This window comes from Python bivittatus, unplaced genomic scaffold, assembly GCF_059951505.1.
Source record: "Python bivittatus isolate LINGU-HERP-01145 unplaced genomic scaffold, Pbiv_v1 ctg000610_np1212, whole genome shotgun sequence".
NCBI lineage: Eukaryota > Metazoa > Chordata > Lepidosauria > Squamata > Pythonidae > Python > Python bivittatus.
Window position 1 is genome coordinate 60,040,190 of NW_028277088.1, and position 25,748 is coordinate 60,065,937.

General features: G+C 40.4%; 1 protein-coding gene across 6 annotated transcripts in view; it reads left to right on the forward strand.

Annotated features, from left to right (window-relative positions):
* Positions 1-25,748, forward strand: part of BRD9 (bromodomain containing 9) — an 87,398-nt gene that overhangs the window by 6,143 nt on the left and 55,507 nt on the right. For all 6 annotated transcript variants that reach the window (XR_015797759.1, XM_088150189.1, XM_088150191.1 and 3 more), the window contains exons 2-3: positions 5,010-5,230; positions 18,476-18,608. Coding sequence is in view for 5 of the 6 variants with exons in the window: in XM_088150189.1 (XP_088006315.1) it covers positions 5,010-5,230; positions 18,476-18,608 (354 nt within the window). In the remaining variant the exon portion in view is untranslated. The remainder of the gene's footprint in view (positions 1-5,009; positions 5,231-18,475; positions 18,609-25,748) is intronic.

Sequence of the window (25,748 nt, forward strand, 5' to 3'; positions counted from 1 at the left end):
TGCTTATTGTTTTGGATTCTCTATAATAGCAGCTCTACAGATAGTATGTATAGCAAGGGAGATAAAGGGAATCCCTGTCTTGTCCCTTTATGTATCTGGAACCTTTCTGACTCTAAATTATTAGTCCTTACAGTGGCCTTTACAGTGTAATACAATTTAAGTAGAGCTGAGCAAAAATTTTGACCCAAGTTATATTTATTCAAGATTTTTTCTAGAACAGTCCATGCTAATTGATCAAAGGCTTTGTATGCATCAAGAGTGAAAACAGCTAAAGGTGATCTATGTTTAACATTTTTCTAATGGAATCTGAGACTTGCTTTCCTTTTACAAAGCCCTCTGGGGGAGATGGGCGGCATATAAATTTAATAATAAATAAATAAATATTGGTCTAAATTAATATTTTATTCTTTCAATCTCATAGCTAATATAGATGTAAAAATCCTTAGTTCTTTTTACAAGTTATTTAAAGACAAACTAGGTCCTTATGTGAATTATATTATAATACTCTTAAAGGCAGTACTGTAAAGTGCCTGATATGTGGCAGGACTCAAGAATTGTGGTCATACCAAAACTAAATAAAGATCCAACAGAAGCAGCTATTTATGCACCAATTTCTCTGCTAAATCAAGATGCAAAGATTTTTATGAAGGCAAGTCTTGAAGCTACGCAGGCTGCACTTTGATTAGGGCAAGTTTCAAATGCTTTCACCTTTTATAATTTGGCCACGAGTTTTAACATAGGCAACAATCTTACAAATCAAATCTGACCAGGCTGAGCACTATTGGGTCAAAACTTCATTTCAAATCTGTTGACATCTCTTTATTTTATATATTTTTAATAATATTATATATTTTAATAATAATTTTATATATTTTTAATAATATATAATCACTCTTGAGCCTAAGAAGACAGTGTGTTACAACTTCTTCAAATTCTACTTCACCTTTTTGCACTGGGTAGACCCTGCTTCTTGACATCATTTTAGGTTTATTTGTTTTTAAAAAATATTGAATAGCTGATTGGTTTTTGCACTTTTCTTCAGAGATTCCTTAAAGTCTTCTTTGCTTCTAGCCATTCACATCTCTGAGGTTCCTGATGTTCTCTCACCAGTTTTGATTCTGATTTCTATTTTGTTCATTTTAACATTTATCGTGATATGTTCTGCATTTAAGTTAAATAAAGTGACAGTATACTACTCGGGGTACTTCTTTCCCAATTCTGAACCCTTTAGTTGCTTTCTATTCCATTCTCATTATTGCTTTCTAGCCATTGTACAGATTCTTCAGTAGGCAACTAAGGTGACCTAGTGTAGTCATGTATTAAAGAGCTATCCAGTATATTGTGGTATATATATAGTCAAATGATTTTATATAATTGATAAGAATTTTATACAATAACATTCTTTTGGAATTCCCTTCCCTTTTCCCTTTTTCATTGGATGCTAGAAATGTGATCTGGGGTGCCTCTGCCTCTTTTATATTTAGTTTGTACATTAAATCTGTAGTTCGTATATTGCTAAAGTCTTCACTGCAAAATCTTGAGCACTACCTTACAAATATATGAGAGAAGTGCAGTTGTTAGTAGTTTGAGCATTCTTTAGCACTTTTTTTGCTGTTGGAATATGGATTAATTTTTTTTAGCCACTTGGTCATTGCTGTGTTTTCCATACCTGCTGATAAATCAAAAGTAGCATTTTTAACTGCATAATCTTTTAACATTTTAAACAGTTGTAGTATTGTTTAATTCATGCAGCTTTATTGTTAACAGGATTTTCTAGGGCCCAATTAACTTCACTTTTAAGAATGTATGCCACTAGTTCATTTATCAAACCTTTGTTCATATTGATTTTGCAATCTTTTTTGTAAAATTCTTCTGTATATTTCTATCAACCCTTCTTTAAATCATCTTTCTCCGGTAGATCTTTGCTGATTTTGTCTTTTGTCATGCCCATCTTTACATAGAATGTATCTTGATTTCTATAATTTTCTTAAATAAATATCTTGTCCTACACATTCAATTATTATCCTCAATTTCTTTGCATTGTTTAGATATAATTACTTTCTCTTCTTGTTCTTCTCTAGAACCCAGTGTTGGCAAAATTTCCACCATAGCTTTTTGCTTTTCATCTTTTTTATAAACTATTTTCAATGTATCAGTCTCCATGTCATCATTTTGCCTTCATATTTTTTTTGCATTTTGGGACATTTCTGTTTGTTTCATCTTTAATGATGTCATGAATTTCAGTCCAAAGTTCTTCAGGCATACTATCAAATCTAATTCATTATTAGAATTAGATAATTCATTATTCGCTATTAAAGCTATTTCTTTAAAGGAACCTTAGAGGTAATATAATCCAGCCCCCTGCTCAGTGAAAGTCTTAGTAAAGCATCTCTGACTTGAGATGTAAGATATCCATTAGCTTAGTGTGAGAAGGTATTTGGGGTACCATACCTTGCTTCTTAGGGACCCTCCCCTTCCGTGGCAATGACTAAATTAGAAGTATGGCTAACTGTAGGTTGTTTCACACTGTCGACCAGCTTCCTTGAAATGGAGAGAGAGATTGAAGGCATCTCGTTGAATCATTCTGCAAAATTAATTAAGAGGAGAGAGTCTTGTAGTAAATCTACATTAGCTTTCATACAGCTCTCAGTAACATTAATAGACATAGAAATGCCTCCAATATCCACTTCTTCCTTTTAAGTTCTGAATTCTCTTTAACTGATATGGGGATAAATAAAGTGTGGATTGGTCTTTCCTTTTCTATCTTTGACTTTAAAACCCCATTCTGGGTTAACAAAGCAATTGCTTTGTCTGTAGAAATTTCTGATAGTAAAAATGTCAATAATTTTGAACTGTTTTGTTGCCTTAATTGGTTTCAAGATCCTGTGGCTACTTCTATACCCTTTGTTCTTGGCCATCCTAATGAAAGAATTATGAAAACAGCTAATATTTACCTAAAACCTAGCTTATTTTTTTATTTATAAGACAATAAATACTGATATTTACTTTAGGAAAGCTGTCTTCCATGGTCTGTTCCCCAGCATGGCTTGTCCAACAATATATGTATACTCATGCAGACTGTGATATAATCACTATACATGTAGATGGTAAAAGTATATATCTTAATCCAATTCTTCAACTTCCAGATGGGGAGTGTTCTGCTCCTGTTACCTCTTGGCTTCCTTTCTCTTAGCCTGCTTCTCACTCAGACTTTTTATCTTTTTGAGCAATCTCATAGTTGCTCAAATAACTGGGCCCTATGCCATGTAGGGATTTGTAGGTCATAACCAACAGTCGAATTACACCTGGAAGCAGACTGGTAATCAGGGCAACTCATGGAGCAAAGGTGTCACATGAGCATACAGAGGCAACACCATCACTGCCTGCACCACTACATTCTGTATCAGTTGAGGTTTCCAAGAGGTCTTCAAAGGCAGCCACATGTAGAACACATGTGAGTCCAAGAAGACCCTCAAATTGCACACCATCCTTGAGTTGGGAAGTGCAACCCCACCCAAGGTCAAAGTTGGAATCTCCTGGATCTAACGGAGCCCGACAACCACAGCCACTCAGTCTTGGTAGAATTGAACTGAAGGTGGTTTCTTCCCATCCAGGCCCGCACAGCCTCTAGGCATGGGACTGGACTGACAGCCTCATTCGACCAGGCTGAAGTTGAAAAATGTAATCGGGTATCATTTACATACTGATGATACCAAACTCCAAATAGCTTTGGATCATTTACCTCAACAAATAAATGAACAAATATAATGTTTTTGACTCATTTGTTTAATTGGATTCTCATCTAGTTTTAGGACTTGTGTGGAGAACAGATTACATTTTAAGTCATATTTTTATGCAGAAATATTGAAAATTCAAATGGGTTCACAGACTTTTAAGCACCACTGTAGATTCATACATAGTAAGATAAGGATTAAGATTCATACATAGTAAGATCTCTTTTGGAGGGATCCCTTGCAAAACATTATCCAACATTCTCCAAATCCATTGCTCAGAATGTCTGTCTCTTTGAAGGCTTGATGCAACCACTTTGTGGTCCTTTGAGTAAATGCAGGTATGCACACAAGACACCATTGCCCCACATCTCAGAAGACTGAACTTTCAAAATTCCATAACAAAAGATGAACCATCTGAACAATTTGAATGAAAATACTAGTGAATTAAATACAGAAAATCTTCAATAAAAGACACTTGACCAATGAAACAAAAGAAGAAACCACATCTAATTTGACAGAAAGCAGTCTGATCCTGTTACCTGATGACACCATGTCAGTAGAACTAACAACCAAGAAGGTTGATAAAATGAGGGGTACTACAGTAATAGGTTCCTTGTTTGATTCCTATATAAACCTGTAGAAAGTGACAGAAAAGTTAATTGTTAAAGAAAATGGTATACAGATATTGGGAATATCAGTTTACATATAGCAATCTGTTCTAAAGATGTTTCATACAAGAATATTTTATACTTTGGAGAAAGAGATGGAGTTAACTTAGGTTGTCAGGCTCAGTATAACTGAGCCAAAGATATCCAGTGAGTTTCTGTGGCTGAGAGTAGACTTGAACCTGGGTCTCCCCAGTCTTTGTCCAACATCTTAACCACTACACAACATTGTGTCCCGGGAAGTTTGACTGTGTTCTTCAAAAACTCTAAGGGAACCTAAGTTATCTGAAATAGAGATCAGCAAAAAGGATTTCTCAATATAGAGCAGTTGATCCCAATACACAGCTTCCTTGATATTTGATGCAACAGCCCTTCAAATGGTTTGCATAACACTTAAACATACCACCTGAACTTAGTGGTTTCTTAATGTAAAGTCCAGAACACATGATTGTTGCCTCATTTCCTCATATTCTCTTCCTGCAAAGATTAGTTCAGGCAGAAATATTTACTCAAGATCTTTTGGAGAAGACAAATACAAAGAATTCATTCAGGTTTTCTGCAGTTTAAGAATCTATGAATTTTATGTTGTGTTGTTACTTGTTTTGATTAGATTATATGGACAAACCTTTGGAAAAGCCACTGAAGCTGGTGTTGAAAGTTGGGGGTAGTGAAGTGACAGAGCTTTCAGGATCAGGACATGATTCCAGTTACTATGATGACCGATCAGACCATGAGAGAGAGCGACATAAGGAAAAGAAGAAGAAAAAGAAAAAAAAATCCGAGAAAGAGAAAGAAAAGCATCTTGATGAAGAGGAAAGGCGGAAGAGAAAGGTAAACAGAGCAATTGGCTGGCATTTCAAGTAATGCATTTTGTGTTGCAGTTTTAAATATGTTTAAAACACTGTTGTGCAATCCTAAAATCATACAGTTGGAAAGATCCATTTTGGCCTGAAGGAGTGTAATCTGTATGCTGCATTAACCCCCTTTGCATCCTATTTGAAGACCCTGAAACACTTCATGATTAAGGCACATACTAGCAACATACTAGCTTATTTTGGCAACATACTAGCTTATTTTGTTATTAGGGTTTTTGCTTGATTTGCAGGTTTGGGGACTCTTTTAAAGATAGGAATGGGAGCAAAAGGACTCCATTAGGCAACTTGTTTCCATTCCCTATCTTAACTCCCCAACTCCCAAATAAGTTAAAATAGGACAGTTTTGGCTTCACCCCTTCCAGTGACATAATAAGCCTTTTGTGGTCCATTAAGGAAGTTAAGAGCTGAATTGCAGTCTCTGATCCTGAAGAAATCCAACCTGATTTCAGCCATTGAGTCCAGTGCTGTGCTCAGTACAGTCATGCAATCCATTGCATGCAAGCCAATGCCTTGCTCAGTACAGTCATCCAAATTAAAGTTTTTTAGTGTCTGCTGAACATGCCTAATGAATCAAGCATCTGATTAGACAATTATTTCCACTGTTAAACTGCTCTTACTATTAGGCAGTTTTTCTAAACTGTAACCAGAATTTGCCTTCTTATAATTTGAGGCTACTTTATGCCTTGCTATTTGGAACAATTGAAAATAGCTTGTATTCTTCTATACTTTGTGACACTTCCCTTCATATTTGAAAATATGACCATATCCCTCTTGGTTTCTCAAAACTTAAACACGCCCAAGTTCATCAGTTTTCCCTTGTAGGACATTTGGAGTTCACTGATCATCCTTATGGTATATGAAGTATGTAGTTTACAGATCAAGTAAGTGATGCAATTGCAGTTGGTAAAAGATTTAACTGAGTCTGGAATATGAAGATGTTTAAAAAATAAATAGATTTTGTTGTGAATTAATATTATAATTGAGGTCCTGGTATATGGAAATCTGTTAATCAGTATTTTTTTATAAAATGGTAAACATTTGCATAATTCCTTAGAAATTAAGTAACTTCATTTTTGTTTTTGTTTTTTTAAAAGAGTTTGAAAATGACTCTGTGAGTTAAGTTTATTTCATATCTATGCCAGTGAAGAATCCAGATTATCAGGTAAAGCTTCTTCTGCACTGAAGAATCTAGAGAGGAACCAGACAAGTTGATGGAAATCTATGGAAGTTAGTGAAATTTACTTCCAAATAACCATACATATATCATTACTTCAGGAAGGTTTTTAGGAGGCAACTTAAAGATTTATTAATTTATTTAAATGATTTATGTGATTGTCCATATTATACAAAATAACTCTGGACAGCTAATAGCAGGTACACAAATAATGATACAAAAAATTAAAAACTCTCATGTCACCAAGCGCCCATAACAGCCCCATCACAAAACTACAAATGCTGAGTTCATATCCCCTCCTGACCCAGTGCCTAGGAGAAAAGCCAGGTCTTAATGGTCTTCCGGAAGGCAAGGAGGATAGGGGCTCCTTTGCAACTCAGGGGGGAGACTGTTCCACAAGGTAGATGCAGCTACAGATTTATTTAATATATATTTCAAAGAATTTTAGCCACCTTTTTCTACAGCACTAAGAACATCTTAAAGCTGAAGCCTATGTACACTTGTTTAGCAGCCCTATTAAATTTAGTAGCACTTATTTCTGAATAGAGATATGTAGGATTGCAGTATCAAACAATATGAAACAATATCTCTAGATCATTGTATTCAAGAAACAAAATAAAAAGATCAGTAAAAGTCATAAATTACTCTTAATAAAAAGCAAAAGATTTATATGATGGGGTTTTGCTGGTGTGTAGACCTTGAAAATTGTTGTTTTGCTTTTTTAAAAAAAATGTAATATTATCTGTGCACAAGTTAAGCAGCTGGACCCTTTATTTTTTCACACAAATCCAACAAAAAGCAAAAATGAAGACTTGTTTTTGGTGAACTTGTGCCTATCAGTCATACAAGCTATCCAAAAAAAGACAAGAAAAAAGTGAAAAGTTACTAGAACTTTCTAAATAGGTGGAACAGTAATCCACACTGATTGCTACCAATCAGTCAAAAAAATTGGCCAAGGGATTTTAAAAACATTAACAAAAGTCCTCATAGGGAACAATTCCTTCCATAATGTGAACTATGTCAAGATTTTTATATGGAAACCTTGAATCTCTGTACTTATACTGAGAAACCTGGAAAGCTCTTACAATCGCATAGGCCGCCTGTCATTCTGGAAAAATAGTTATGAGTCTTCCCCCTCTTCAAACACCTCTTAGTTCATTTGACAACATAAAAGGAGGCAAGCACTCACAGTTGAAGCATAAGCTATTGGCAGATAATGCTGAAGACCCAATGAGAAAATGTTTCAGCTAGCTCTTAGCCAACAAGACTTGGTGCCATTTGAACACTATGAGAAGAATAGTGCTGAAACAATCCATGTATTATCAGGAGGAGACAAAGTTAGAACTAGATTGTGATCCTGCACAAGAGATTACTGTCCTAACAAAAGGTTACAGACAAGAAACTGATAAAATCATTTTTTTACAGAAGATATGTCGGGGGTGCGAAAGGGTTCTACCAGCTAAAGTGATTCTTGCTGTTACAATGCAAACAAAGTAAAGAACTTGTGCTTATGTTTCTAATATATAGTGGTTTCTGTTTCTATTTTATTGTGTGCCTTTGAGCCAGTGTTGATTCTGGGCAATTGCCTGGACTTCTCACTGCAGTTTTCTTGGCAAGATTTTTGGAAGTGGTTTGCCACTGCTTCCTAGGGCTGAGAGAGAATGACTGGCCCAAGGTCACCCAGCTGGGTTTGTGCCTAAGAATGGGACTAGAACCTACGGTCCCCCAGTTTCTAGTCTGGTGCCTTAACTATTACACCGAACTGGCTCTCTGGTCTCTCTTTTGCAAATGTATGAAAAAGGAAAAACTTGAATATCACACCGGCATAGGTATTCAGACCCTTTGCAACACCACTTCAAATTTAGCTCAGGTGCCTCCCATTTCTCTTGATCATTGCTGAGCTGTTTCTATACCTTGACTGGAGTCCACTTGTGGTAAATCAAACTGATTGGACATGATTTGGAAAGGCACACACCTCTCTATAGAAGGCCTCACAGCTGACAATGCATACTGTATCAGAGCAAAAGCCATGAGGTCAAAGGAACTGCCTACAGAGCTCAGAGATAAGATTATTGCAAGGCACAGATCTGGGGAAGGCTACAAAAAAATTTCTGCTGCACTGAAGGTTCCCAAGAGCACAGTGGCCTCCATAATTCTCAAATGGAAGAAGTTTGGCACAACCAGGACTCTTCCAAGAGCTGGTCACCCAGCCAAACTGAGCAATCGGGGGAGAAGAGCCTTAGTAAAAGAGGTGACCAAGAACCTGATGGTCACTCTGACTGAGCTCCAGAGATGCTGTGTGGAGATGGGACAAAGTTCCAGAAGGACAACCATCACTGCAGTCCTCCACCGATCTGGTCTTTATGGCAGAGTGGCTAGACAGAAGCCTTTCCTCAGTGCAAAACACATGAAAGCCCTCTTGGAGTTTCCAAAAAGGCACCTGAAGGACTCTCAGACTGTGGGGATTCTCTGGTCTGATGAAACCAAGATTGAACTGTTTGGCCTCAATTCTAAACATTATGTTTGGAGGAAACCAGGCACCGCTCATCACCTGCCCAATACCATCCCAACAATGAAGCATGGTGGTGGCAGCATCATGCTGTGGGGGTGTTTTTGAGCAGCAGGGACTGGGAGACTGGTCAGGGTTGAGGGAAAGCTGAATGGAGCAAAGTACAGAGATATCCTCAATGAAAACCTGTTCCACAGCGCTCAGTGTAAGGTTTGCCCCGTTCGACAGAGAAACTCCCGTGACACGTGTGGTTCACAAAAGAGGTTTACTCATGCGTAACGTAGCAGTCACAAGCAAAGCCAGGACTGGCTTGGTACAATTGCATCACTCGTTATATTCCCCCCTTCCCGTGCTTTTTTCTGCCCCGCGATCGCGTTACCGCTGCGGATTATCGGCCCCCCAATAATCCCTCTTGATTGTCCATGATGGCAGGTTCGGTCAGGGTCCATTGTCCTTGATTGGCAGTCCCCTCCGGCTTGGGTTGGTCCCTCCCCGTTACGTGCAAGCCCGAGGGTTCTGTGCTGCGCGGCGATCTTGTTCCGCTGCCTGCGGCCCCGTTCATTGTTGGCTCGCGCCGTTATCAGTGTATAGTTAAAGCTTCCGCTGCGGTTTTCCTGTTTGGCTGGGCGCAGGTGGCCCATTAATTAGCGGCGCTTTCAGTTCCTCTTTTCCTCGCTAGCTACCGCCGGTGGAGTTCGCGTGGTCTGGCTGCGAGCTTCCCCGAAGCCCCGTGCTGACCGAACCTGACACTCAGGACCTCAGACTGGGCCGAAGGTTCACCTTCCAACATGACAACGATCTTAAGCACACAGCCAAGGTAACAGAGGAGTGGCTTAGGGACAACTCTGTGAATGTCCTAGAGTGGCCCAGCCAGAGCCCTGACTTGAACCCTATTGAACATCTCTGGAGAGACTTGAAAATGGCTGTCCACCGACGGTCCCCATCCAACCTGATTGAGCTTGAGAGGATTTGCAAAGAAGAATGGCAGTAAAATCCCCCAATCCAGGCATGCAAAGCTTGTTGTGTCATACCGAAAGAGACTTGAGGCTGTAATTGCTGCCAGAGGTGCTTCAACAAAGTACTGAGTAAAGGGTCTGAATACTTAAGTACATGTGATATTTCAGTTTTTTTCTTTTCAATAAATTTACAGACATTTCTAAAATTCTGTTTTCACTTTGTCATTATGGGGTACTGAGTGTAGATTAATGAGGAAAAAAATGAATTTGAACAATTGTAGGCTACAACATAACAAAAGTGAAAAAAGTGAAGGGGGTCTGAATACTTTTGGAATGCTTCGGAACTGTATGTATTACAGTTGTTAAACTTAATCACTACTTTGTTATGTTAACTTCTTTTAGCAGTACTTTCACTTCCTCCTTTTCTAAATTGGAGAGGAGGAGGGAAAGAGAGAAAAATAATTTATTTTCCTGAGCCTCTTGGAAATTATACTTGGTTGTACTTCTTCTCCCTGTTACTCCTGATCTTCTCAATGCAGCTCCAGTCTACTTCACAGTTTTCTCTTCCCAATTTTGCTTGCTGTTCCTGGGTCCTCAGTCACAGATTCCGCCTTCCTCTGGGGATCTTCTCTCCAACAGTATTGCCTGCTTTTCTCCAGCTGTTTCAGTCACTCTTGCTCCTTGATACATGCACAGCACCTCCAGTTCACATGGAAACATGCAGGAGAAACACAATTCCTTTGCCTGACAAATCTGCCTCTTGTAACTGTTGTGCTAGAAAGCAGCTGTGCCTGCTCACAGATGTTTTAATTAATCCAAGGACTTTCTGTCTATGTTACACTTTTCATGCATTTGGCAAGCAGAACCTGAGACAAACTACAAACCTGTCTCAATCATGGTAGTTCACTTCCTCAGGGCACAACGGATGGTGAATTAAAATATTTCAGTGTCAGGCTACTTTATGATAGAATTAGACCTACCTGCCCTGTCTTTAAATGGATGCTCTCTCCTTCTCAGTGTAAGAAAAGTGCTTCTGTGAAAGAAAAATGTCTTGTACAAACAGTAAGATATAAGAATTTGGCTTTATTTTAGTGCATCACAGCAAAGCACCCTAAAAATGACCTAGTCCCTATGAATAGCTGCATCCCAACTGAGATTTGGGAGAGTGTAAGAACCGTGGTACTCCGTTCCCAATGAAAGCAACTCTCATTGAAATCAAGGCAGGTTCAAAGAAAAGTTCATTTATTGGAAAGTAGTGAACAGCTCTAAAGCATTGCTGGAACTGAGTGCAGCGTGCGCCAAAACTTAGTTTTACCCCATTCCCATTTCACCTCCCTCCTTCTGTCTTTGAATCTCTCTTGCGCATGTCAAAGATTCCCTCCAGTTCTCACGTTGGTACGACCTTGGACATTCCTGAGAGCCAGATAATAGTCCATCTGCACCTAACTGTTAACCTCCCAACCTTCCCTCTCTTCCTCCCTGTCACTGTAATGGCAGAAACGAAGCAAGCAAACTAGCAGGGCAATTGATTGATTGTGAGGATTTTGACAGAGAGGTATTTTAGAGGATGTATAACAATTATGCAGTGCATGAAAAAAGGGCCTTGGAATTCTGTACAGGATCTACTAGGTTGGCCTCCAAAAACAGCTGCTGAGGTTAAGGACTTAATAGCCCAGTTTAAGCACTTAGGAACAATTTAATACTTATTGAATTAATTAAAACTAAACTGGCCTGATAGACATCTATCTTGGCTCCACTGTTTACATCTGTAGATAGACATGGTTGTATCCCTTGAGATTGAGAGTTTGTAATTACAGCTCCCAGTTTGAAAAACGGAGGGGAGGAGAGATGCCTCAACAAATTATAAACCTATTAATTTGCTTAACAGAATTAGCAAACTCAGTGACACATACAGTCACTGAGTCCAGAAATATTGGGACATCGACACAATTCTAACATCTTTGGCTCTATACACCACTACAATGGATTCGGAATGAAACAAACACAATGTGCCTTAACTGCAGACTGTCAGCTTTAATTTGAGGGTATGTACATCCAACTCAGGTGAACGGTGTAGGAATTACAACAGTTTGCATATGTGCCTCCTACTTGTTAAGGGACCAAAAGTAATGGGACAAGTGGCTTCTCAGCTGTTCCATGGCCAGGTGTGTGATATTCCCTCAGTACCCCAATTACAATGTGCAGATAAAAGGCCCAGAGTTCATTTCAAGTGTGCTATTTGCATTTGGAATCTGTTGTTGTCAACTCTCAAGATGAGATCCAAAGAGCTGTCACTATCAGGGAAGCAAGCCATCATTAGGCTGAAGAAACAAAACAAACCCATCAGAGAGATAGCAAGAACATTAGGCGTGGCCAAAACAACTGTTTGGAACATTCTCAAAAAGAAGGAACGCACCGGTGAGCTCAGCAACACCAAAAGACCCAGGAGACAACGGAAAACAACTGTGGTGGATGACCAAAGAATCCTTTCCCTGGTGAAGAAAACACCCTTCACAACAGTTGGCCAGATCAAGAACACTCTCCAGGAGGTAGGTGTATGTGTGTCAAAGTCAACAATCAAAAGAAGACTTCACCAGAGTGAATACAGAGGGTTCACCACAAGATGTAAACCATTGGTGAGCCTCAAAAACAGGAAGGCCAGATTAGAGTTTGCCAAACGACATCTTAAAAAGCCTTCACAGTTCTGGAACAACATCCTATGGACAGATGAGACCAAGATCAATTTGTACCAGAGTGATGGGAAGAGAAGAGTATGGAGAAGGAAAGGAACTGCTCATGATCCTAAGCATACCACCTCATCAGTGAAGCATGGTGGTGGTAGTGTCATGGCGTGGGCATGTATGGCTGCCAATGGAACTGGTTCTCTTGTATTTATTGATGATGTGACTGCTGACAAAAGCAGCAGGATGAATCCTGCAGTGTTTCGGGCAATATTATCTGCTCACATTCAGCCAAATGCTGCAGAACTCATTGGACAGCGCTTCACAGTACAGATGGACAATGACCCAAAGCATACCGCAAAAGCAACCAAAGAGTTTTTGAAGGGACAGAAGTGGAATGTTATGCAATGGCCAAGTCAATCACCTGACCTGAATCCCATTGAGCATGCATTTCACTTGCTGAAGACAAAACTGAAGGGAAAATGCCCCAAGAACAAGCAGGAACTGAAGACAGTTGCAGTAGAGGCCTGGCAGAGCATCACCAGGGATGAAACCCAGCGTCTGGTGATGTCTATGCGTTCCAGACTTCAGGCTGTGATTGACTGCAACGGATTTGCAACCAAGTATTAAAAAGGGAAAGTTTGATGTATGATTATTATTCTGTCCCATTACTTTTGGTCCCTTACCAAGTGGGAGGCACATATGCAAACTGTTGTAATTCCTACACCGTTCACCTGAGTTGGATGTACATACCCTCAAATTAAAGCTGACAGTCTGCAGTTAACGCACATTGTGTTTGTTTCATTCCAAATCCATTGTGGTGGTGTATAGAGCCAAAGATGTTAGAATTGTGTCGATGTCCCAATATTTCTGGACCTGACTGTATATTGGAGACTGAGGGATTGGCTAGCATAGGAGAATCTTCTGGTGGAGGAATAGACTGGTTTTGAGAATGGGGTGGAACAATCTTCTACTGACCAAAGTCTAGCCTTCCAGCATTTAATAGATAAATATTCTACCCCTTCTTCAATCTCCCTGTATGTTGCCTTTATTGGTTTTAACTCAGCATATGACTCTATTAATCAGGATAAATTTTGAAAGAAGTTGGAAGCTGCCTTGATTGCACAATACTTGCTACTTCTAATTCATAATCTTCATGAAAATACAAAGGTGGAGGTCAGATGTAACCCACCAGGGTAATTTAATATCCACTGTACCAACAAAAAGGGGAGTTAAATAGAGTTGTACCCTACACTCATTATTATTTAATTTCTATATTATGGTTTGGTAGGTTACCTAACAAATTTGAACTTTCATCCCCCTAAGTTGAAAAAGAAATTTGTTTCCATTCTATGATAAGCAAATATGATATCTAGGGTTCTAGATAATATAAGAAGTCTCAGAAGAGCACAGAGGCCTTATTTAATTCTACAAGGAATATAAACTAAAAATTAATAATCAAAAGACCCAAATCATGAGTTTTTGCTAGGAGTTCAGCCAGGCATATATAAACATCCTTTATATATTTGAGGGTGGTTTTTCATACTTTTGGTAGTAGCAAGCCTCATGCCTCATACACTGCCCAAAGTGCTATAAGTTTGTCATCCTTAAATTCTTGCAAAAGGCGGCAGTTATATACCTGCCATCCTTAATATAAAGCAAAAACACATTGCACAGTTGGGTCTGTTACTAGGGACACACAGACACAAGTTCCAGATCTAATGGGGAGAGGACAAAACCATATAGCTTCTTGATTTTTCACTTGGTTTATTCGGAAACAGACAGAAATAAGCAGTTTGGGTATCAGCCAAGTCTTATCAGAGTAGATTACAGTGGTACCTCGGGTCACGAACGCTTCTGTTCATGACCAATTCAGGTCACGAACAGCTCCGTTCGCAAAATTTTGCTTCCGTTTGCGAACGCCAGATCGGGTTACGAACAGGATCCGTGGCCATTTTCCCTGCCATGACACGTGGTCGTGGCTTCCTGTAGGGAGGGGGACTCTCCCTCCAAGCAATAACCGCCTCCCCACCTGCCTTCCTGTCCTCCATGCCAGAAGTCGCGTCAAGCAAGGTTAGCGTTCTCTCTCTTCGTACTGTATTTTGTTTCATATTTTTGCAGTTTAAAAAAAAATATACATATGGTTCAGAACGGATTAACCATAATTACACTGAACCTTATGGGAAAATTTGATTCGGGACGCGACCAAATTCGGAGGGGTCAGAATGGATTAACCGTATTTACATTGAACCTTATGGGAAAATTTGATTTGGGTCGCAACCAATTCGGGTTGCGACCAGAGTCGCAGAACGAATTAAGTTCGTGAACCAAGGTACCACTGTAGTTCTTTCATGTTTTACTTGCTTTAACATTGCAGCTTTGTTTTACATTCTTTTTTGAGTACATTTCTCTTCTTCTCTAGGCAAGCGTCTTTACACATTTTTTCGCACTAAACTTGCATTTGTCCCCAAGAGCCTTCTGAGTAAGCAAAGCTTAATAGAATATGTGTCAAACATATGTGTACTCCTAATCTAGATGCATTGCCCCAATCCCTAATTCCTTAGTTCTATTCTTATTTACTGCTATAGGTCTGATGAAAGGACCTACATAATTAGTTGGCATTGTACAGTCCGCTTTCCCAGACTGGAGAGATGATCCATTATTGGCTGGTTTATTCTTTCAATAGAAGAGAATACCACTCTCAAGATTCATAGCAGAGACTGTAATGCAGCATCTAGAAACCATAGCGCTCCCACACATGTAACTGAAAGCATGGGTCTGGTATGTAGACGACACCTTCATCATAATAAAAAAGGAACAACTAGAGAAGACACATGAAACAATCAACAGCATCTTCAAAGGAATAAAATTCACAAGGAAGAAGAAAACAACAACACACTAAAAAACAACCCACACTAATCAAGTGTTCTATTACCAAAGTAACAACCCAACCTCCCACAAGAAGAACTGTGTAAGAACATTATTCAGATGTGTACAAATGCACTGCAGCAGCCCAGAACACCAGCAAAAGGAAACAACATCTTCCAATAAAATGGATATCCACACAACTTTATCAAAAAGTGCCTGACCACACAATCCAGTACAGCACAACCAACACAAGCTATGAAAAGGATAACACTACCATACATCAAAAACATCTCAGAAACAACCAACTATTACAACCACATGGCATCAGCATAGCACACAAACCAACTAAAGCCCTCCAAAACTTCTTAAATAAACCAAAAGACCCAGTAGCCCAAGAAGAAAAAACAGGAGTCATCTACAACATACAGTGTAAGGACTGTAACAGCCACTATGCAGGACAGTCAGGCAGAAGACTAGCAGAGTGCATCCATGGACACCAACTAGCAGTTGGAAGACACAATGAAAACTCCTTAATCTCACAACACATTGACAGACTCAACCATAGTTTCAACTGGGAAACTGTGAGCATCCTAAACCAAGCTAAATCCAAAAATGCTGGAAGTTTGGCATTCAGACAAATCAGCCATCAGTAGACACATAGAGATAAACCACATTTATACACCATTCAAAAGATACAATAAAAAAGCTAAGAAGGAAACAAAAAGACCAGAACACATCCTCTCCAACAGCCTACATCCAGATAAGCAGGGATTAACACCAGACAAACAAGCAAGCAGAAAAATAAGGAACTACCAAGGAGAAAACCACACCCCCACTTACACTGGCAGGGCATGCTACAGTTTACTCCCTATAAACGGAGCATATCCCACACTCATTAGCACTGATGATGTTTCCTAATTGGATAATGAAACATCTGCAAGCAAATGACCAACTCAGGGAGCACCAAGGACTCCATGGTTAATTCTTTGGCAAGCTAACCTTTGATCTTGTTTCTTACCTTCCATCATTTTTCAACTTATCTTAAGTTACTTCTTGCCTACATTTTAGTTTCTAAATCGAAGGTCTCTGTTAGCTAATTCCTTTTCATCTAGGGTTTGAAGTGGGAAGAATGTGAATGGGCTTTCTAGCTGAGATTATTGGTGAATATATCCCGATTTTTAAACTCCAGTCTTTCCACATTGTTTATTATATACTATCCTTGGTGACAGGAGATAAAATATTTTTGTCCACACTTATTTGATTGTATCCTCTCTGAATTCTGCTTCCATAGCTATAGTATCATATCTGTTCCATAAGCTATTCTGGCTTATTTTGTTTTGTTCTATAGAAAAACTGTCTGTCTTTCTATCTATGTGACCACTTTTCTGTAACAAAATCCAGTTCAACTAAAGGATGAGGCTATTGTTCCCACTGCTGCAGTTGCCTTATTTGTGCTTGGAGAAATCATACCTAACAGCTCTAGAACCAGAATGTCTCACTGCTCTCTCTCCTAGCTACATGCTGCAAGGTTGAAGGAGCCATCTTCCCTTTAAAAATCTTATAGAGTCATTGGCTGGTGTGGGTCTTCCGGGCTGTGTGGCCGTGTTCTTGAAGTTTTGTTTCCTAACGTTTCGCCAGCACCTGTGACCGGCATCTTCAGAGTGCAGGAGCACAGACAGGAGCAGTTCTCTCTGTGCCCAGGGTGATGTGACCCTTCTGTGGGTATTTATAGAGATCTGAGGGGGGGGAGGGGGGATTGGGGGTGTGTGTGGGGGGTTGAGTTACTGAGTGGCTGCTTGTTTTGGTGTCAGCATCTGTGTGTATCTTCCTGGGGATTAGGCAGGGTTTTTTCTTCTATTGAATTGTTAACGAGGGGCTGCTGGGGATGATTAGCAAGTTCATTGTGTGAACTGTTCACATGTCCTGGTGGTTGAGCTGAGTTCGTTGACCTTTTGCAGGCTGTATTTTTCAGGACTGGTAGCCAGGTTTTGTTGATTTTTAGACTCTCCTCTTTTTTATTGAAACTGTGCTGGTGTTTGTGAATCTCAATGGCTTGCCGGTATAGCCTGGTATAGTGACTGTTGGTGTTGTCCAGTATCTCTGTGTTTTCAAATAGGATTTTGTGTCCAGTGTGCTTGAGAGCATGTTCAGCTACTGCAGATTTTTCTGGTTGCTGTAGTCTGCAGTGCCTTTCGTGTTCTTTTATCCTGGTATGGATGCTGCGTTTTGTGGTCCCAATGTATACTTGCCCGCAACTGCATGGTATGCGGTATACTCCTGCGGCGGTGAGGGGATCCAAAAGACAAAAGGACAACACCAACAGTCACTATACCAGGCTATACCGGCAAGCCATTGAGATTCACAAACACCAGCACAGTTTCAATAAAAAAGAGGAGAGTCTAAAAATCAACAAAACCTGGCTACCAGTCCTGAAAAATACAGCCTGCAAAAGGTCAACGAACTCAGCTCAACCACCAGGACATGTGAACAGTTCACACAATGAACTTGCTAATCATCCCCAGCAGCCCCTCGTTAACAATTCAATAGAAGAAAAAACCCTGCCTAATCCCCAGGAAGATACACACAGATGCTGACACCAAAACAAGCAGCCACTCAGTAACTCAACCCCCCCCACCCCCAATCCCCCCTCCCCCCCCCTCAGATCTCTATAAATACCCACAGAAGGGTCACATCACCCTGGGCACAGAGAGAACTGCTCCTGTCTGTGCTCCTGCACTCTGAAGATGCCGGTCACAGGTGCTGGCGAAACGTTAGGAAACAAAACTTCAAGAACACGGCCACACAGCCTGGAAGACCCACACCAGCCATCGTATGCCAGCCGTGAAAGCCTTCGACAATATGTTATAGAGTCATTCTTCATTATTTTGTCTTCTGTTTAATATAATTAAAGTGCTTACTAATCTTTATATTACAGTAATGAATGTTTTGTGTAAATATATACTTATATTTATATATGAAAATATTGATCATGCTTTTTGTTTTTTGATATCAGGAAGAGAAGAAAAGAAAAAGAGAGAAGGAACATTGTGATACTGAGGGTGAAATGGATGACTTTGATCCAGGAAAAAAGGTTGAAGTTGATCCACCCTCTGATCGTCCAGTCCGGGCCTGTAGAACTCAACCCAGTGAGTAATTTAGATTTAGTATATCAGTAATGTCAGTCATGATATATACTTACAATGAGATCAGGAGTTATACATAAGTTATGGAAAAATTTAATTGTAGAAAAATAATTTTTCATCTCAGATGTTTATCCACTTCCAGAATTTGTTTGTTTATTCTGGAATTATTTATTTATATAGATAGAAACATATTCATCTTGTACTACCCTTAATGTTCCTTTTTTGTTTTAAAAGAAATAAATTGAAGGTGCTATGGATTAAATAAGTTAATGATAAATCCATTGCCACACAATGAGCAACCAGAAATCTGGCTGACTGGATGGTCCCTAAACTGTACTGTGTCCTATAGGACCTGTCATGAGTGGAAAACCCCACTACAGCAGATAAATTATACCTTAACCCAATTTTAGAATCGCCTTTTTAAAAATACCGGCTAAGTCATCTACTTCTGTAATCTGTGCTAAAAAGCTAAATTCATTTATGATAGGGGATGCCCTTTCACAGTTTTTGGATATACCACTTTGCCATTTTAAATACTGTGTGACAATGATATTGACTGCTAGCAGGATCATCACATTTTCCTGTCAGGTAATGAAGCCAGCAGTGATATATAGACCCTTCCTTTTCCAAGGGATCAAATGGTCTAGTATCATAGAATCATAGTGTTGAAAGGGACCTTGGAGTCATCTAGTCCAACCCTCTGCCTAGAGCAGGTAGCTTCATACCATCCCAAACAAATGGCTGTCCATTGTCTTGAAAATCTTCAGTGATGGAGCACCCACAGCTTCAGGAGGCAGGCTCATCCACTGCTTAATAGCTCTTACAGTCACGAAATTCCTCCTTATTCCAAATTTGGATCAGTCTCTTTTAAACTTCTACCCACTGGTTCTTATCTTACCTTCAAGTGCTATGGAGAATAAATCCATACCTTTTATCCTATGAGATTCCTTCATGTCTTAGAAGACTGATATCATGTCACTCCTTAACCTTCTCTTCTTTGGACTAAATGTACCAAGTTCCTTTAACTGCTCTTTGTAGGATCGAGCCTCCAAATCCCTTATCATCCTTGTTGCTCTTCTCTGCACCCTTTTCAGTTCCGCAGCATCCTTTTTGTATTGTTGCAACCAGAACTGGACTCAGTATTTCAGGTACAGCATGACCAGTGCAGCATAAAGCAGTACTACCACTTTCCATGATCTTGACACAATACCTCTGTTGATGTAGCCCAAAACTGCATTGGCTCTTTTGGCAGCTGCAGCACTTTGCTGGTTCATAGTTTAATTTGTGGTCTACCAAGACTTCCATATTCGTCTTCCAAGGACTATTGCTAAGGCAGGTACCACCTACCTTGTAACCTGTGCATCTGTTTTTCCTGCCCAACTGCAGAATCTTAATTTCTCACCATTGAACAGCATTTTGTGGATAGGGCTCAATGTTCAATTCTATCAAGATCCTTTTGAATGTTGAGCCTGTTTTCTGGAGTGTTAGCAATCCCCCTCAGCTTTTTATCCACAGACTTTATGAGCATCTGTTCCTTATCTAAATCATTTATGAAGAACCTGAAGAGTACTGGGTGTAGGACAGAGCTCTGAGGTACTCCACTACATAGCTCTCTCCATATGGACTTAGACCCATTAAGGATTACAGGTAGTCCTCGGTTATGACAGCACTGAATGAGTGGTGGTTACGACCAGTCCTTGAAGTTTTGGCTATCCCAGCATCCCTGTGGTCACATGATTGTGATCTGGGTGCTTGGCAACTCACTCACACTTACAGCAGTTGCAGTGTTCCATAGTCACATGATCATTATTTGAGACCTTCCCTGCCAGCTTCCCAGAAGCAAAGTCAACAGGGAAGCTGGCAGGGAAGGTTGCAAGTTGCTCAGGTAAGTCTCCCCCACCCACGCAGCCTCCCCCAGCCTCTCTGTGCTCATGCCAAGCCTCGCTGGCCACCCGCACACCCTCACATACCCTCCCTGAGCCTTGTGTTTGGAATGGGCCTCTCCAGCCACTTGCGCACCCTCCCCCACCCAGCAACAGCCACCTCAAGCCCCACTGCGCTTGCACCACACCTCCCCTGCCACCTGCACACCCTTGCACAACCTCCCTGAGCCTCACTGCAGTCATGCTATGTCTCCCAAGCCATTCGTGCACCCTCTCTCACCCAGCAGCAGCCACTTCAAGCCCCACTGCACTCATGCCACACTTCCTCCGCCTCTCCCACCTGGCAGCAGCCACCCCAAGCCCTGCTGCGCTCGCGCCATGCCTCACTGGCCACCCACACACCCCCTCGTTCCATTTCCCACCTGGCAGCAGCCAGTCACCTGCCTGCTAGCCTGTTTGCGAGCCCCCTGGGACTTGCAACTTCTGTCAGCTTCCACACTGACTTTGGTTGTTGGAAGCCAGCAGGAAGTTGCGAGGCAGTGCTCGCTTAACAAGCCATGATCCTCACTTAATGATGGCATGGGGACTGCAGGGATTGCCATTGCTAAGCAATGTGGTCATGTGACATTGTGCTTTACAACTGCATCACTTAGTGACAGAAATTCCGCTCCCAATTGCTGTCATAATTTGAGGACGACTTGTATGTTGAACCAACTGAATCCAACAGGTAGCGGGACCACCCATCCTACATTGTTCCACTCCATCAAAAAGGAGGCTGTGGCCTGCTTTGTCAAATGCTTTACTAAAATCTAAGTACACTACATCTATAGGTCCACTAATCTAATAACATTGTCAAAGAAAGGAATAAGATTTATCTGGCACAACTATTTTTTAAAAATCCATGCTGGCGCCTCATTATGACTATACAGTATTAATTCCTAAGTGCTTGCAAGCCCACAATTACCTTTTCTAGGATTTTTTCCAAGTATTGTTGTCAAACTGATTGGTCTATAGTTTCTAGGGTCTACTTTTTTCTCTTTTTAAAATATTAGAATAACGTTGGCTCTTCTCTAGTCTTCTGACACTTCCCCTGTGCTCCAGGATTTCTCAAAAATTTTAGTCAGTGGCTCTGAGAGGATATCTGCCAGTTCCTTTAGCACCTTGTGATGTAATATATCCAGTCCAGGAGATTGAATTCATTTAAAGCAACTACGTGTTCTCTCACCAATTCCTTACCTATTTTGATCTGCATTTCTCTTCTGACAAGTTGGACCATTTTTTCCTTTTGCGAAAAGACAGATGCAAGGTGGGAATTAAGCAGTTCAGCCTTCTTCCTGTTTCCTGTCTCCCATCTTGCCATCTTCTTCAATCAGCACCCCCCCCCCAAATTTCCATGACTTTCCCCTTGTTCCACACATACCCAAAGAACCCTTTTTTGTTATTTTTGGCATTCATTGCAAGCCTTACTTCATGCTGAGCCTTAGCCTTCCTGATTCCACCCTTGCAGATTTGGGTTATTTCCTGATATTCTGGCTTTGTTACATACTTCTCTTTCCATTTTTTAAAACTTGTCCTTTTTGTTTCTCAGTTTATCAGAGAGATCTTGGCGTAATCATGCCAGTCTCATCAGGTATCTCCCCTTTTTTCCCCTCTATTGTTTGTATTTGTGGCTTAATTATCTCATTTTTCAGAATTTCCCAACCCCTCTGGACTGTTTTTCCCTTCACGATTTCCACCCATGCAATTCCTTCTACTTTTTCCCTTGGCTTGTTGAAGTCAGCTCTTTTGAAATCTAGAATACTAATCTGGCTACCTTCAGTTTTCCCTGCCTGAAGTATGGTGAATTCTAGGATTAAATGGTCACTCTCTCTCAGATTTCCTATCATTTTCACTTCTTTGACCACTTCTTCCCTGTTAATAAGGGTTAAGTCCAATATAGCTGATTCTCCAGTTCTCTTTTGCACCTTTTGGACAATAAAGGTGTCTGCAAGGTACATCAAGAATTTGTTGGATCTCCTGCTTGCTATGGAGTTTGATTCCCAATCACAGTGTGTATTTCCTGGGTATCTTGGCCATCTGGTTTGTGAAGATTTCATCTATATCTTCTGCTTGGTTGGGTAGCCTGTAGTATACACCCAAAACAGTGTTATCTTTGTTTCTTGTCATTTCCATACAAGTGTAACTATTCTTTACATGTAATACAATTCCATTTCCCCTATTTTGGTGTCTGTTCCTTTTAAACAAATTATATCCTTCCAGTGCTATATTCCAATCATGGGATCCATCCCACCACGTTTCAGTGATTCCTACAATATCATATTTTTCCTCCTGTACTAGGACTTCAAGTTCAAGTTTATGATCACAGTAATATTATCATAAAATTGTTTTTATTTATCACATAAGATGGTAGGTACCTTAACATGTAATGAAATTATTGTTTCTGGTCCTAATAATTAAGTTCTCTACCTCTTGCCCATCACCTTGATCAGGTGAATACTGTGTTCCAGAAACTGGCGTATTCTAGTATTTCAACTGTGCCTGATGTGGTCCAATCAGAGAATACTCAGCCTTCTTAATAAGTTGTTTCATAAACTGAATTTGCCTCTTCAATCATTCCTTTTGATTATGGATATCCTGAGTACTAAGATATTCTTCATATCCCCATTTATGACCAAGCCATTGAAATTCTTGACAAGTAAAATGTACAGGTGAAACTCGAAAAATTAGAATATCGTGCAAATGTTCATTTATGTCAGTAAGGCAACTCAAAAGGTGAAACCAATATATGAGATAGACGCATTACATGCAAAGCGAGATATGTCAAGCCTTACTTTGGTATAATTGTGATGATTATGGCGTACAGCTTATGAAAACCCCAAATTCACAATCTCAGAAAATTAGAATATTACATGACATCAATAACACAAGGATTGGAAATAGAACAATATCGGACCTCTGCAAAGTATAAGCATGCATATGTACTCAGTACTTGGTTTGGGCCCCTTTTGCAGCAATGACTGCCGCAGTGCGGCATGGCATGGATGCTATCAGCCTGTGGCACTGCTGAGGTGTATGGAAGACCAGGATGCTTCAATAGCGACCTTCAGCTCCGCTGCATTGTTCGGTCTCATGTCCCTCATCTTTCTCTTGGCAATGCCCCATAGATTCTCTATGGGGCTCAGGTCAGGCAAATTTGCTGGCCAATCAAGCACAGTAATCCCATGGTCATTGAACCAGGTTTTGGTACTTTTGGCAGTGTGGGCAGGTGCCAAGTCTTGCTGGAAAATGAAGTCAGCATCCCCATAAAGCTCGTCTGCGGAAGGAAGCATGAAGTGCTCTAAAATCTCCTGGTAGACGGCTGCGTTGACCCTGGACTTAATGAAGCACAGTGGACCAACACCAGCAGATGACATGGCTCCCCAAATCAACACAGACTGTGGAAACTTCACACTGGACTTCAAGCATCGTGCATTGTGTGCCTCTCCATTCTTCCTCCAGACTATGGGTCCTTGGTTCCCAAATGAGATGCAAAAGTTGCTCTCATTAGAAAAGAGGACTTTGGACCACTGGGCAACAGACCAGTTCTTTTTTTCTGTAGCCCAGGTAAGACGCTTCTGACGTTGTTTGTTGTTCAGGAGCAGCTTGACAAGAGGAATATGACATTTGAAGCCCATGTCCAGGATCCGTCTGTGTGTGGTGGCTCTTGATGCACTAACTCCAGCCTCAGTCCACTCCTTGTGAAAGTCCCCAACACTTTTGAATGGCCTTTTCCTGACAATCCTCTCCAGACTGCGGTCATCCCTGCTGCTTGTGCACCTTTTTCTTCCACACTTTTTCCTTCCACATAACCTTCTATTGATGTGCTTTGATACAGCACTTTGGGAACATCCAACTTCTTTTGCAATTACCTTTTGGGGCTTTCCCTCCTTATGGAGGGTGTCAATGATGGTTTTCTGCACAACTGTCAGGTTGTGGAAGTCTTTCCCATGCTTGTGATTCCTACTGAACCAGCCTGAGAGACCATTTACAGGCTCAGGAACCCTTTGCAGGTGTTATGGATTCATTAGCTGATTAGAGTGGGACACTTTGAGCCTAGAATATTGAACCTTTTCACACTATTCTAATTTTCTGAGATTGTGAATTTGGGGTTTTCATAAGCTGTATGCCATAATCATCACAATTATACCAAAGTAAGGCTTGACATATCTCGCTTTGCATGTAATGCGTCTATCTCATATACAGTGGTACCTCTAGTTACGAACGCCCCTCCTTACGAATTTTTCAAGATACGACCAGCTCCGGCCCCAAAAATTTACCTCTACTTGCAAACTCCGCCTCTACTTACGAACCAGATCCGCGGCCATTTTCCCTGCTGCCACGCGGTCGTGGCTTCCTGTGCGCGAGATCGCGGTAGCAAGGAGACGTTTGGTGAGGCTTGTGGTGTGTTTTGTGGTGTTTGGAAGGTTTTTGTGGTATTTGGAAGGTTTTTGAGGTTTAAGAATAAAATGCATATGTTTCAGAACTATTTAGTCGTATTTACATTGAACCTTATGGGGGAAATTTACCTCGGGGTGCGACCAAATTCAGAGGGCGGATTAGCCATATTTACATTGAACCTTATGGGGAAATTTGCCTCGTGGTGCGACCAAATTCGGAGGGCGGAACGGATTAACCGTATTTACATTGAACCTTATGGGAAACTTTACCTCGACTTGAGACCAACTCGAGTTGCAACCAGAGTAACGGAACGGATTAAGTTCGTAACTAGAGGTACCACTGTATTGGTTTCACCTTTTGAGTTGCCTTACTGACATAAATGAACATTTGCACGATATTCTAATTTTTTGAGTTTCACCTGTAACTTTGCTTATCATTAAATATCATCTTTACCTATTGTGGAATACTATGATAGGCAAATATAATTTTAAGCTTGTCAATCTCTGAAAGACTCAACAGTTTTTGCCATTTGAAAAAATAATAAAGAAAAGATGCTAAAGCAGTTCAAAAATGTTCATAAACCTTTACTATGGCCATAAGACCAGAAGTTAGATACTTAGATACAGTTAAACACACACACACATGCACACACACAACCCAGATTGTATGTCTGAATAACGTTTGGACTGGAAAAGTAACAAATAGAATTCATATTCTCTTCCAGGGAATTGCTTCAGGATTTTTTTTTCCTGGTGAGTGTGTGTGCCTTAGTGTCAGTCCTGATTCCTGCAACTGTCTGGAAAAGACTCTGCAGTTTTCTTCA